At 34.9% G+C, this 15,000-nt stretch overlaps 1 protein-coding gene and 1 long non-coding RNA gene across 3 annotated transcripts in view; both read left to right on the top strand.

Moving 5' to 3' along the window:
• The window catches only part of LOC144963755 (uncharacterized), a 7,450-nt gene extending 7,306 nt beyond the window's left edge, over positions 1 to 144 (top strand). For both annotated transcript variants that reach the window (XR_013643697.1, XR_013643698.1), the window contains one exon: positions 1 to 144. This exon is cut by the window's left edge and continues 41 nt beyond it. This is a non-coding gene — a long non-coding RNA (uncharacterized LOC144963755).
• Positions 145 to 10,700: 10,556 nt separating this feature from the next.
• The window catches only part of LOC144964029 (uncharacterized), a 25,992-nt gene continuing 21,692 nt past the window's right edge, over positions 10,701 to 15,000 (top strand). The window contains exons 1-2 of the mRNA XM_078897975.1: positions 10,701 to 10,706; positions 11,121 to 11,264. Coding sequence (XP_078754101.1) covers positions 10,701 to 10,706; positions 11,121 to 11,264 — 150 coding nt within the window. The remainder of the gene's footprint in view (positions 10,707 to 11,120; positions 11,265 to 15,000) is intronic.

The following is a 15,000-nucleotide window of genomic DNA, read 5'->3' as shown; positions in this document are numbered from 1 at the left end:
ATGTGGGCGGTAGGGGCGGTGGCCAGCAGGGATGATGAGGTCATGGAGGATGATTGTGGTATTCAGCGGAGTAATGGGATGGGTTATATTGGAGGGCCCCGGGATTGTAATGGCAGTGATCAAGATGTTGGAGGAGTTGTCGGTGGCGAGGTGATGATGGGGATGTAGATGGTGGAGCAACAATAGTGACATTGTTGGTGAAGGTGGCATTGTTGGGTGACGGGATGATGGAAATCATGATGGGAGGGTTGTGGTGGTGAAGGGATGATGATGGGAAGTGATGATGATGGCAATGGTTGTGAAGGGAGGTAATGGTGGAGGACGTGATGATGGTGGTATTGGTGGGTTGTAGTGATTGTGATGTAGAGATTGTGTTCGTCGAGGAAGGTGGTGGTGGGTGGAAGTTGTGGGGAGGATGAGGATGCTGGAGGTAGATTCAGTGATAAAGTGAAGGTGGTGGTGTGGTTCTGGACTTGGGTTTGAGTTGATTCCAACTGGTTAGGGCCGGGTGAGTTACATTCGTGTTCTTTGTTGACAAGATGATTGTGGTTGGCATTCGCATGGATTTGAAATACAGATAAGTGTGCTTCTACCGGTGGGGGTGTATTTGTTTGTGTTTCATGTCCATACCCAAGTGCAGTAGGCGGACTGGAGGCCTACAGGAAGCCCGAATGTGTTTGGGCAGAATGTTGATTTACAATTGTCTTGAAGACGGGGATAGGGATGTGATTTGTTTGACTCTTTCTGGATGGGTCACCTTGACCCTGGGTTTGGAACTGTGCCATTTACTGGATCTTTATTGTTGAACCTGCTTCTATCATTTTCGCCAAGCCATGGCTTTCACCTATTACCACTAACCTCACATCATGGTCTCTTCTATCACAACCCCTATGACTCTACCATTACTTCCCATCATCCCTTCCAAAGCTATCACCTCCCAACACAACCATTACCATCAGAATCGCCTCCCATCATCATCATCTTCACCACCATAGCCCTGCCGGAGTGATTTCCATCATCACGTCACCTGCCTTGCCATTTTCACCATCATTGTCACTGCTGCTGCTTCCATCTTCTACATCCCTGCCATCACTTTTATATCAACAATACTTTCTTCATCTTGAGCTCTGCTGGTGCAATCTCTGCCGATCTGACCCTGAAAATTACTCTTAGAACGCCATGATCATTTAAAGTGGCTTTATCGTCCCTGCCACCTTGCAAGGCAAGCAAGTCAAGCAAGTCAAGCCATCAATGGTGACTCTTATCACCATTGCCACTTTCACCATCAATGGTGACTCTCATCACCATTGCCTCTTTCACTATCAATGGTGACTCTTATCACCATTGCCTCTTTCACCAGCAATGGTGACTCTTATCACCATTGCCTCTTTCACCATCAATGGTGACTCTTATCACCATTGCCTCTTTCACCATCAATGGTGACTCTTATCACCATTGACTCTTTCACCATCAATGGTGACTCTTATCACCATTGCCTCTTTCACCATCAATGGTGACTCTTATCACCATTGCTCCTTTCATCGCGCCCTTCCAATTTTTGTCAAGCCTATATTATACACTCAAGCACTTAAAGAATTTCATCAAAATTAAAAGAAATTTTTTTCCTGTCTCAGAATTTTCAATGGCCATTTTAATGTTAATGACTCATGTACTGTATAAAATAGCTTTCATTTTGTATAAAGTTTTGATAAATGTACTTTCATTTCATCCAATATTCAGTTTACCTTATTTTAATCTCTTATTCATGTATCATTCATTGCCTATAAGTTTTATTGTCTAATATTTTAAAGTCATATCAATATCTGGTTTTATTGGAATGTAATTTCAAACTCATTTAATACTTTAACATCATTTATGAAAATATAACAGTAGCTTTTTAAAAACAGAATAATTCATTTATTTCATATTGATTAGCTTGAGTATATTTTTTCTGTACATGTAAATGCTTACTACTTAAAGAACTGATTTGTTTCTAGAAACCTCTCTGTTTAAACATTACACAGATCGCTTAACATATCATTCTATAGATATATTCTAATACCCTTTTAATTGCGCGATGCCTATACACTTTTGATTTATTAGCAATGATACAAAAGTAATAATAGTTTTTCTTTAAAAAAAAGGTAAGAGTGATGCACTTATTACAAAATATTAATAGTACCTTAAGTTTTATAAAACATGGTTTTAATTTATTTCATATTCATCGTTATTCAAATTATAAATTTCTCAGTCAGCCTTAGTAATTTGATAATTTTATATTTTAGTATTTAGTTAGAATGCACAGGTTGAGAAAATATGTTACATTTTGTTTTAAAATAACAGGTTCAAGAATGCTTTTGTTATCATTATATACAGAAACTGAAATTCAGGTATTTCGTATTTTTTGTTGGCATTTCCTTACATTAATAGAAAATTCACTTTTTTTGAAAATGTTTATTCTATTTCTTTTATAAAATTAGTGTCAATTTAATGTTTTATGTTTGAATATGTTTTACAATTATCTTGTGGTTGGATAGGCTTTGTCATACATATAGTGAAATCGTCTCATCAACGTTGCGCTTTAATAATAATGCATCTACCATTCATTTCTCCTATCATTATACAGTTTGATATCTTATTCACACAAAATTACATCACAATATCATCATGTTCTTGTACATGTTTTATTATCTCGTGCTGTATAATCATATCATATATGTTGAGTTTCAATGGAATGTAATTTTGAATTTGTTTTATACTTTATGGCAGTTGTGCAAATATGACATAAGCGATTCACAAAAGGAATAGATACTTCATTTATTTAATATTGAAATATTTTTGTATAATGTTAATACTTAATGCTTAGAGAAGAAATTATTGTTAATATAAAAATTATATTCTTTTATCTGAGAAAGAAATTACAAGCTCAACAATTTTACACAAATCCGTTATTTACATTATCATTGTAAAAATATATTCTCATATATAGATTTGATCTTCTAATATTTTTTTTGATCCATCAATTTTCAAACGATAAATTTCTCAGCCAGCCATTATTACTAAATAAACATCAGAGAGAGAGAGAGAGAGAGAGAGAGAGAGAGAGAGAGAGAGAGAGAGAGAGAGAGAGAGAGAGAGAGAGAGAGAGAGAGAATGTATATTCACACTTTTCACGCCAAAACAATATTAGCTATATGACAAGTGGGATCTAGAATTTAGCTTGAATAAGTTAAGGATTAGAAACAAAAAGATCCATTGTTTTCGAATATATGATGTCATGGCCAAGTAGTCATTATATAAATAAGCAAGTATTTTGTTCTTTTTATTTGAATTCAACATGTAGTTTACCTTCCTTTTTTCTTCAAATAATGAACATCTCAGTCGCCCAATCATTAATTGGTAAAATAGAGTAGTTTAGAAGTAACATATATTGCCAGTTGGACTGTGCGTTTATTTGCTCCTTGCCAAGGAAGAAATATATCATTTCTGTAAGGAAATGGGCCAAAAGTATTTTTATCTTTTTTACTTGTTTAAATATATAATACGATGTTGAATTAAGCAAAGTCATATATGGAATTTAAACAAAATGAAATTCATTGTAATTGGATATGGCATTTTATTTGGCATCTTTTAAAGAAATCACCAACATGTTCTAATGATTTGTAATAACCATTAAATGTTTATTGCTCGCATAAATTATAAGATGCTACCACTTTCTAACATAGATTTTTAAATCGTGATATTTAATGACATTGTATATAGTTTTGATGAGTGTTTATAATAATGTATTTATGACATACATATGTAATCTCATTGTATATAGAAAATCCACATATACTTGTGGGGCTGTATTTTATATTGTCTTTTTACAATTGATCCAATTTTATTTCCATACTGTCTGGTGACCTGCCACTCAAAACTTTCATACTTCTCAATTATATCGGCTCAGACCACTCAGAGAAAATGTTTAATTTTTGAATCACATTCTTAGCTTGTTAAATTTGATATTGTCACACAATTTAGTGTGACTAATTCTAAAGTTAAGATATTTTTATGGCTGAAGTGGTGAGAGTGAAAACGCGTGTTGTAAAAATAATTAATGCAGTTGTGAAATGATAAACAATTCTGCTAAAAGGAATACAGTTTTGTCCTTTCCAACGTTTTGAAATTATGATGTATTATAGAAGAAACCATATTTTTTTGTGGTTTGATTAATTGGAGATCATCATCATCATCATCATATCGTGTCGCGCCAGTGGTGGATCCATTGGATGGCTTCAGGGTGCAGCCTCTCAGGTCCATATCACTGATATGTGGTCCAAGTTCGCACTCGTGAAGGATGTGGTCCATGTTTTGAGCCGTGTGTCCACATTGACATCGGCAATCTGATGAAAGTCCCCAATTTTGTAAGGTTGTTTTGGTCTTCCCCACTTTAGACCTTGCCCGGTTCAGTGTCAACCAATCTTTCCTGGGGAGATTTACTCCGCTTGGCAGTTCTTCTTTGGGTTCCTGAATGGCATCATTTGGGCAGCAGTCCCATTCTTTCCATGAATGTACTCTGCATGGTCTGGGTGGATGCCTTCAGTTGTCAGGAAGCTTGTTGTAAAAATAATTAATGCAGTTGTGAAATGATAAACACTTCTGCTAAAAGGAATACAGTTTTGTCCTTTCCAACGTTTTGAAATTATGTTGTATTATAGAAGAAACCATATTTTTTGTGGTTTTCATTAATTGGAGATGACACATTTTCATGTGACTGAATCCAAAGTTAGATATCCTTTCTTTAAAAAAATATAGCCTTGTGGAGAACATTGTGCTTATTTGGGTCAATAAAAAAAATTGATACGGCGTACAACTCTACTGAAAGATTTGAAAAATAGAAATGTTTTTTTTTACAGATAGATAAACAGATAACTTGATTTCCTTTTATAGTTTAAAGTCAGTTTGAAAGTTCGTTAAGTCAAACAGATATCATAAAAAAATTTACCGAAGACATTAACATCTCATGGCCACACCTTCAACTCAATCTGTCCAGTAGAGTCCTTACTTCCGTTGTGTTGATTTAGCGGTGATCAGTGTTGTTATGTAGTAGTGTGTTCTCATTGCGTGTATGTTTATATGTATGTATTTGCTAGGAACTGTCAGATTGGCATTTTTCAGCAAATCATGGCACTCATAGTGATATAATTCACTTGATCACATGACGGTATTCAGATTTACAGAAATTTTAAACAAGTTTCACCGATTGACAACATCAACTAATATTACTGCTGATATTACTGTCGTTTTTATGCCATCAATGTGATAATTATTGCCCTGGGAAATATTTAGTTAACGTTTCGGCAAACTGTCAATTGGTTCTGTCTAGCTTCTAGCCCGAACAAACCAAAAGTAGACAGATTTGGGGACTTGATTCACGTCCGCTTCAGATTTTCATTTGACTTCACATAAGTTAAGTAAAGGGGAGACATTCCGAAAGCTCCTACTTCCCCAGTATTCATTCAATTTGCATTTTCACCGTTGATCTTTTGTCAGGCGTTTATTTATTCAATTTGTCATCATATAAAAGCGTTTTAAAAACTCTAGAACAAACCTTGAGAGATTTGTGAAAGTTTAAAATTTCCTAATTTGACCATTGTATTGATTCTCAGCCGACATTTTAATTTGTGAAGTACTGAAGGTAGTGTAAAGCACTCCCAAGTAAAGCGTGGTAAAGACTTGCGACTTATTGATATTGATATCTACTGACTGATAAACTAAAATCATGCCGAATAAAGCATGGCAGCAACGAGAAGCACATCGATTAAGATGTGCATCTAATCGTAATCAAGCTAATCAAGAAAATGATTCTGGCAATATCGAATGAAAATAGTTCTTTCCCCGCGAAATTGCGGCCTTTTTACTAGTTAAGTGAAAAGAGTGAAAGTTCATATCCTGAAATTACAAATGCAGTAGTAACGTAATGTGCATTTCTGCTAAAGATAAAATGAATTTGTCATTTTCAAAATGTTAAACTTTTTTCTCTCCTTTCTTTCACACTTTTCCATACCAGCCAAATCTACCCTAAACTGTTTTGAGGAAAAGGTTCACCAATATGATTTTGATATCCATTCACCTCATTGTGTATGTTATAATGATGATTGCCTAATTTATAACATAGAGATATCACCTTTATCAAATTTCTAAACTTTTTTTTTTAGTGTTGTATAAATTTTATGACCACTTGTCCCCCTCCTCCTCCCCATCTTCCTCCTCCTCCTCCTCCTCCTTCTTCTTCTTCTTCTTCTTCTTCTTCTTCTTCTTCTTCTTCTTCTTCTTCTTCTTCTTCATTTTTATTCTTCTTTTACATTTCCTCCTCCTCTTCCCATCCTTATCCTCCTCCCCCTCCCTCATCTTATTCTTTTTTTCTTCTTTTTCTTACTTGTCTTGTTCTTTTTGTTCTTATCTTTGTTGTTGTTCTTCTTCTTCTTTGTTTTTATTCTTCTTCTTCTTTGTTTTTATTTTACATTCTTTCCCATCTCTTCCTCTTCCCATCCTTCTCCACCTCCCCCTCCCTCATCTTATTCTTTTTCTTGTTGTTGTTGTTATTGTTCTTCTTCTTCTTCTTCTTCTTCTTCTTCTTCTTCTTCTTCTTCTTCTTCTTCTTCTTCTTCTTCTTCTTCTTCTTCTTCTCTCTCTTCTTCCTTCTCCTCTCCTCTCCTCCCTTCTTCTCTTCTTTCTTCTTCTTCTTCTCTCTTCTTCTTCTTCTTCTTCTTCTTCTTCTCTTCTTCTTCTTCTTCTTCTTCTTTCTTCTTCTTCTTCTTCTTCTTCTTTCTTTCCTTCTCTTCTTCTCTCTTCTTTCTTCTTCTTCTTCTTCTCTTCTTCTTCTTCTTCTTCTCTTCTTCTTCTTCTTCTCTTCTTCTTCTCTTCTCTCTTCTTCTTCTTCTTCTTCTTCTTCTTCTTCTTCTTCTTCTTCTTCTTCTTCTTCTCTTCCTTCTTCTTCTTTCTTCTTTCTTCTTCTTCTTCTCTTCTTCTTCTTCTTCTCCTTCTCTTCTCTTCTTATTATCTTCTTCTTCTTTCTTCCTCTTTCTCCTCATCTTCACTCCTCCATCCTCTCTACCTGCTCTTCCTATATAATTTCTTCTTCTTCTTTCTTTTCTTCTTTCTCTAATAGCATGTTTAAGTAGTAGTAATATACATCAGTGATTGGATTATTTATTGCCAAGACAGAAATATAAGCATGCAAAGTAGTGCCAAAATTTAGACATTAACATTTGATGTTGCAAATATTGCTCTAGTCATATATTGTATTTTTGAAAATTAAAATTATACTGCAGTAAGATGTGGCATTATGTTAGGCATCTTTTTAAGAAATCACCACTCTCAATATTTCGAACATTTCTTTTTCTGTCTTTTGTTATATTTTTTGGCACCATCTAAATGGTTATTACACATAGAAATTATAGAATAACTGCCTCACTCTTACATAAAATTTTAATTCGTGATATGTAAATATGTGTTTATAGACGTCTAATTGTGTTTGTGACAAATATGTTATCTCATTGATTTTTTTAGAGCTTAACTCCCGCAAACAAAAGAAAGATCTTTCTTTCGCCATAATTTTGTATCACTTGTTAATAAATCCAATTATCAGATTATTACATAAATCAGTTTAAATCAAATTCAACATCACTATCAGATTATTACCTAAATCAGTTTAAATCGAATTCAACATCACTTCCTGAAGTAAAAGAACTCAATTTTAATTTATTCCCTAATTTGAAGCGTGAATCGCCTTTGGAATCCAAATTAATTCCCATTTCTGCAGGTTTTTCTGTATGTTGATGAGAGTAGTTTGCTTGCTATATTACAATGTACTTTTTGCCAATTTGAATATGACTTAGCTACCCACTTATGGCTTGATAAATATAGGTATGGCTTTTTTAAATAATAGCAAAATGAGGATTCTTATCCGGATCTTTATTGAATCTGTTGCAAGCGCCGTAAAACCCTTAAAATCAAAAAACAATTATTGAATCTTTGTCAACTTTTTAATTTGCCTTCGTTTATTGTTGCCATTTTTCATACTATTGATGTACATGAGTATGGATGCTGTATTAAAATTGAGAACTCAACATTGTATTCTTAGATTTGAATTTAAAGATTCACGTGTTCAATTTTTCATTCTTGAATTCTTTAGGATGGGGAAAGGGGGGGGAGGAGGAGAATTGTGCTTCTCCAGCTGACTGTTGTGTTCCACGTCCGTTCTCATCTTTCCTATTTCTTTATTTTTCCCCGGATGGGGTCTTCTGACCTCCCATGGTGGAAAGAGAGGTCACTCACTGTGTCTTTTATCTCTTATCTCTTTCCCTTTCCATGTTGCTCTCTCATGGTGAACAGGTCATTTGCTGTGTCTTCTATCCCCCTATACATATGTTTTATGAGTTGCTTTCTGTCTTTGCCTTTGTCTTGGATTGGGTTCACTTGGTTCTGACCTGATCCTTTCCGGAATCCTTGGTTGAGAGGGAACTAGTCAAAAGTATGCAAGGATTTTCATTGTAAATCCTCTCTCTTTTATGGACTGATCGTTACATTTTTGTGTTGAAAATATCTTTTAAACACTTGAATGTGACTTTTAGGTACATTGATGGTATGCTTTTGGAATTTCTTGGATACTTTAATTTTTTCACTATCCCATTTCTTTCCTTTTTTTTTTAATTACTGGCGCTGATATAACCTAAATGTTTTGCAAGCGCCATGAAACCCTTTTTCTGGATTGAGATTGCTTGGTGTTTTTTTTCCCTGGTTATGTCCGAAATCTTTAGCTGGGAGGGAGACTGTCAAATGTATAGTACCCTTTTAAAGAGATATTTTATTCCATTTTTAATCATCTCACTGTTATTGTTGTGTGGTCCTATCATTATTAGTTTTGGATGGTTGGCTTGGTGGTCTTCAGATTGGAAGGCACAGGGCTCGATTCCTACTCTGAGCGGCGTATAGTTGAATTCTCACCGCACTCAGGTGTACAATGAGTACATGGCTCTTAACAACGTTGTTTTTGTCCGAAATAATTGTATTAATGCCTAACCGGCGTTATATATCGTCCTACTTGTTGCTGTTGGCAAGTGACCCATTATAAATCCATTAGAGTGTGCTTAGTGGATACTGCGCTATTATAGTATAATATAGTGGTCAGAAGTAATTTTATTTTGTCGACCCCAGGAATGTCTTGGTGGATTTCGTTCTATGCCATGCATTAATCTTGTGAGTAGCATTATGTAGCTATGATAGGGACACGATATGATGGTGTATACATCTACTGATAATTTGCATAAGATATCTTTTTTTTTCCTTTAATATTCATTGTGTTAACCAGTAAAACTCTGAAAAAAACCATGAATTCAAAAATTGGGCCAGCGGGTGGTTGGATGGGAGCATCACCCTTGAATCATATACCTATGATGTTCGCATGGGTGTACGATCCGATAGTGATGTCGTTTCTTCTTCTCTTTACTAGCCTATCCTGCTTCTTTGGTTTGTGATTGTATTTTTGACAGGGGATATTTTTTTTTCTGTAAATCCTCTGCCTGTTTGTTCTTGGTTATTTATAATTTAGCTTATGATATCTTTAGGTTATGATTTTGATTTACATTAGTACTATTTTTGTTAGATTGCTTGTTTTTTTGTTTCAGCGGTCTCTCATATAACCTCAATTGTGTTGGAAGAGACCTAAAGCAACAAACAAACAAAAATTGGGCCAGAAAACTGGTCCTTCAAATATCGATCAATTTAAATGATTTCTTTTGGCAAAAACTCTCAAACCTGGGACCTCACATGGGTCCTTTAAATCGATCAATATGTGAAGGAAGAGTTTTCTGGCCAAATTTTTAAAAGCATGTTTTACTAGAGGTAGAAAGTTAATTGGTTAACAAAATACCATAGGAACCATCAGTTCAACGAGCAAAATGTAACTATTACGATCAGAACAATCGTATTCATTTTTAAACATATCAGCTGGTAATCTCTGTGCTCAACTGTTTTACAATAAATGAAGTAACAAAATTCGACTTTTGCCGTTTGATCAAAGGTAAAATCAATAAGGACAATACAATGCTGATTTGTATTTTCAAATTATTCAATTTCAATAAATCAAATAACAACCGTAAATGGTTGGTAAGGAGAGTGTTAAGACATTATATAAAATGTATAGCTAGCTAGCTATATTGAATTTAAGGACAATTAACACAGTCCCATATGTGGTGCAAAAGACTAGACTTTCAAATTGTTTTCTTGCTGTTGTTGTTCTTCTTCTTCTTCTTCTTCTTCTTCTTCTTCTTCTTCTTCTCCTTCTTCTTCTTCTTTTTCTAGAAGTAATATTTATTGCCAGTTGGACTGTGCCTTTATTTGCTCATTGCCAAGGAAGAAATATATCATTTCTGTAAGGAATTGGGCCAAAAGTTGTTTTGTTTTTTTTTTACTTGTTTAAATATATAATCCAATGTTGAATTAAGCAAAGTCAAACATGGAATTCAACCCTATTCCGAACGGCTGGGTGCAATGCACCCGGAGCGACCAAACAAATTTAAATATTTTAGCCCAGAATCAATTTTTTTCCTTAAAATTCAGAATGAGCGTTTCCATAGTGGTTATAAATACATATGCAAATTATATGAATTATTGTCAAAGAACGTAAAATTTTATTCAGGGACAAAATTTTGACCATGGCTGTGAGCAATGCACCCGGTAACAAAATAAGAGGAAAAAAACTGGCTGGGTGCAATGCACCCGTATACTTTAACATAGAAAAAATGAGGGATGCATAACAGCATTACAAACAGATTGATGAGATATAGTTCAAATACAATAAGTTATGAAAACGTATTATATTTAAAGTGAAAAATATATTATTTCAAAGGGAAAATATATCAGTTTCACAAGATTTTGAGTAAAAATATAACTTTGACATTAATAACCTGCGATAAGGAAATAACTTTCACTATCACTCTTTAAAGCATTTCACACACAAGACAGACAAATATTCTTTGCAGACGTGTATATAACACTTTGAACACTGTGTTCCTATCTTCCAGTCTTTGTATGAAGGTCAGATACTACATCTTTTTCTGTTTTGTATGTTTTAGGGTGGCAAGTGTTCCTCGTTTTGTTCTTTGATGGTGTGGTCGTGGTTTTCTTTTCTGGTTGACAGAACACCTTCGTCAAACTTTCAACAGTATTGTATATGTTCTGACTATATGTCAGGTTCAGTGTCCTGTTTGCTGCCTTCTGTTTGACTTACTCAAAGACAGGTTCTTCGGTAGTTTGGATCAGGAACTCTTGACGATTTTTGACATTGCTATATCGATCCTTGGACAAAAAATGGTTCCAAATCACCCTGCAAGTAATTCTGGCAACTTCACCAATTGTTATTTTTTAAAATTATTTTTTGCTTGTTTGTTTCCTGTTTGGTTTAGAAGGAATGTGCCTCAGAGCCGCATTTTCATGCTGACTTTTAAATTAATGGTCAGAAATAGAGAACAAGAGAGCACATGCTTGAAAATAGTAGAGGGAATGTGAAATGTGCCTCCTGGTCCATTGTGGCCACCCCCATCTTTTGTTTGATTGTAAGTGTGCACAATCTCTGGTTTGCGACAATCTCATGCAGTCATTGTGCATTGAACTCGGCAGCACTGTGTTCTTGTATCGTTTACCCTAGAAAGAAACCAGTGTGATTCCTCAGCGGAAAAGAAACTTAGATTCCAAAAGTCCCAGTTCCTTCTTTCTTTGGAAGGTGGGAGGGAGCAAGCGTTTCATCGAGCTGTGCCAACAATTGACAATTTTCTATTCAGAAGATCTGTCGCTATTGTTATTTGGTGAACAATTTGTCGCATGATAAATTCCGCCATGTGTCAAGAAAATTGTCAAGTTCTTGACATTGTCGCAGCCACAGAATCACAGAATCATTTGTATCCACCCTTGTGAATGTGGTTCCTTTCATCAATTAATGAAATCTCTCAGGTGATAACTTGTCGTAGTCTCACAAATCCAGATAACATGTATCTTTAATCCTTGTTAGTCAGGCTTTGATGACATGTACTGAATAAATGTACAGGGTCCACGGAACGGGTCTAGCTACTTGTAACAAATATCTGATTAACATTCTTTTATATAGCGCAATATCAACTAAACATGCTGAAAGTGCTTTACGAAGGATCTCTGACCAATAGCAACATGTAACATGTAGAGCTAGACATGACACCTGTTCAGCGACATTACAAATTTCTGCGACAGAGACAATGCTGTTAACGGCCAGGTGCTCATTTTACACCTGGGTACAGTGAGATAACGTGAGTAAAGAGCCTTTTCCAAGGATTCAAGTATGCGCAGAGAGAGGCTCAAACCCAGGACCTTCCAATCTGATAGTGAGAAACATACCAACAAGACCTCAGAACCGCATTTTCATGCTGAGAATTAATGGTCAAAGATAGAGAACAACAAGAGAGCACATGCTTGAAAAAGGAAGAATGAACGTGAAAGTGGATGGTAACTTAGGGGACATAACTCTTATCATAAAGGGGACCACTTTTGATTGATTTAGATATCTGCCAATCAATTAGACACACTTTCTTATAGTTGCCAGTGCCTAAATCTTGTCATTGAATCACCGGGTGCAATGCCCCCAGCCGTTTTTTTCTTATTTAATTGTTACCGGGTGCAATGCACCCAGCCGGTGGGAATCAGGTGTAAAATATGCCGTTCGGAATAGGGTTTAAACAAAATGAAATTCATTGTAATTGGATATGGCATTTTATTTGGCATCTTTTAATGAAATCACCAACATGTTCTAATGATTTGTAATAACCATTAAATGTTTATTGCTCGCATAAATTATAAGATGCTACCACTTTCTAATATAGATTTTTAAATCGTGGTATTAATGACATTGTATATAGTTTTGATGAGTGTTTATAATAATGTATTTATGACATACATATGTAATCTCATTGTATATAGAACATCCACATATACTTGTGGGGCTGTATTTTATATTGTCTTTTTACAATTGATCCAATTTTATTTCCATACTGTCGGGTGACCTGCCACTCAAAACTTTCATAATTCTCAATTATATCGGCTCAGACCACTCAGAGAAAATGTTTAATTTTTGAATCACATTCTTGGTTTGTTAAATTTGATATTATCACACGGTTTAGTGTGACTTATTCTAAAGCTAAGATATTTTTATGGCTGAAGTGGTGAGAGTGAAAAGGCGTGTTGTAAAAATAATTAATGCAGTTGTGAAATGATAAACACTTCTGCTAAAAGGAATACAGTTTTGTCCTTTCAAACGTTTTGAAATTATGATGTATTATAGAAGAAACCATATTTGTGGTTTGATTAATTTGAGATGACACATTTTCATGTGACTGAATCCAAAGTTAGATATTAAGTGAAAAGAGTGAAAGCTCAAATCCTGAAATTACAAATGCAGTAGTAACGTAATGTGCACTTCTGCTAAAGATAAAATGAATTTGTCATTTTCAAAATTTTAAACTTTTTCTCTCCTTTCTTTCACACTTTTCCATACCAGCCAAATTTACCCTAAACTGTTTTGAGGAAAAGGTTCACCAATATGATTTTGATATCCATTCACCTCATTTTGTATGTTATAATGATGATTGCCTAATTTATAACATAGAGATATCACCTTTATCAAATTTCTAAACATTTTTTTTTAGTGTTGTATAGATTTTATGACCACTCGTCCCCCTCCTCCTCCTCCTTCTTCTTCTTCTTCTTCTTCTTCTTCTTCTTCTTCTTCTTCTTCTTCTTCTTCTTCTTCTTCTTCTTCTTCTTCTTCTTCTTCATTTTTATTCTTCTTTTACATTTTCCCCCTCCTCTTCCCATCCCTCTCCTTCTCGCTCTCCCTCATCTTATTCTTTTTTTTCTTCTTTTTCTTCCTTTTCTTGTTCTTTTCGTTCTTGTTGTTCTTGTTGTTGTTGTTCTTCTTCTTGTTCTTCTTCCTTCTTCTTAACTAAATTAAGAAATGAATTTAATGAATACTTGCATTGTAAATATTATTATACAGATGCATTCATCATGAAAGATATTGGTCTGACAATGTTGTATTGTTATCCATATTTGCAATCCAACCAAAATTTTACTGTTGATGTACACGAGTATGAATGCTGTATGAAAATTGAGAACTCAACATTGTGTTCTTAGATTTGAATTTAAAGATTCACGTGTTCAATTTTTCATTATTGAATTCTTTAAGATGGGGAAGGGGGTGGGGGGGGGGGATTGTGCTTCTCCAGCTGACTGTTGTGTTCCACGTCGAATCTCATCTTTCCTGTTTCTTTATTTTTCCCCGGATAGGGTCTTCTGACCTCCCATGGTGGAAAGAGAGGTCACTCACTGTGTCTTTTATCTCTTATCTCTTTCCCTTTCCATATTGCTCTCTCATGGTGACCAGGAGGTTATATATCGTCCTACTTGTTGCTGTTGGCAAGGGACCCATTGTAAAGCCTTTAGAGCGTGCTTAGTGGATACTGCGCTATTATATCATAATAATATAGTGGTCAGAAGTAATTTTATTTTGTCGACCCCAGGAATGTCTTGGTGGATTTCGTTCCATGCCATGCATTAATAAAATGGCATTTTGTGTATAGCAACATGCTATGATGGGGACACGATATATATACATCTACTGATAATTTGCATAAGACATCTTTTTTTTCCTTTTAATATTCATTGTGTTAACCAGTAAAACTCTGAAACAACATGAATTCAAAAATTTGGCCAGATAACTGGTCCTTCAAATATCGATCGATTTAAATGAATTCTTTTGTCAAAATCTCTCAAACCTGGGACCTCATATGGGTCCTTTAAATCGATCAATATGTGAAGGAAGAGTTTTCTGGCCAAATTTTGAATAGCATGTTTTACTAGAGGTAGAAAGTTAATTGGTTAACAAAATACCATAAGAACCATCAGTTCAACGAGAAAAATGTAACGACACAG

The sequence above is a fragment of the Berghia stephanieae genome, chromosome 2 (assembly GCF_034508935.2).
Source record: "Berghia stephanieae isolate SIO BIC M18660-M18661 chromosome 2, UCSD_Bste_1.3, whole genome shotgun sequence".
NCBI lineage: Eukaryota > Metazoa > Mollusca > Gastropoda > Nudibranchia > Aeolidiidae > Berghia > Berghia stephanieae.
Note: the sequence above shows the minus strand (reverse complement) of the source record. Positions and strands in the feature narration are given on the sequence as shown.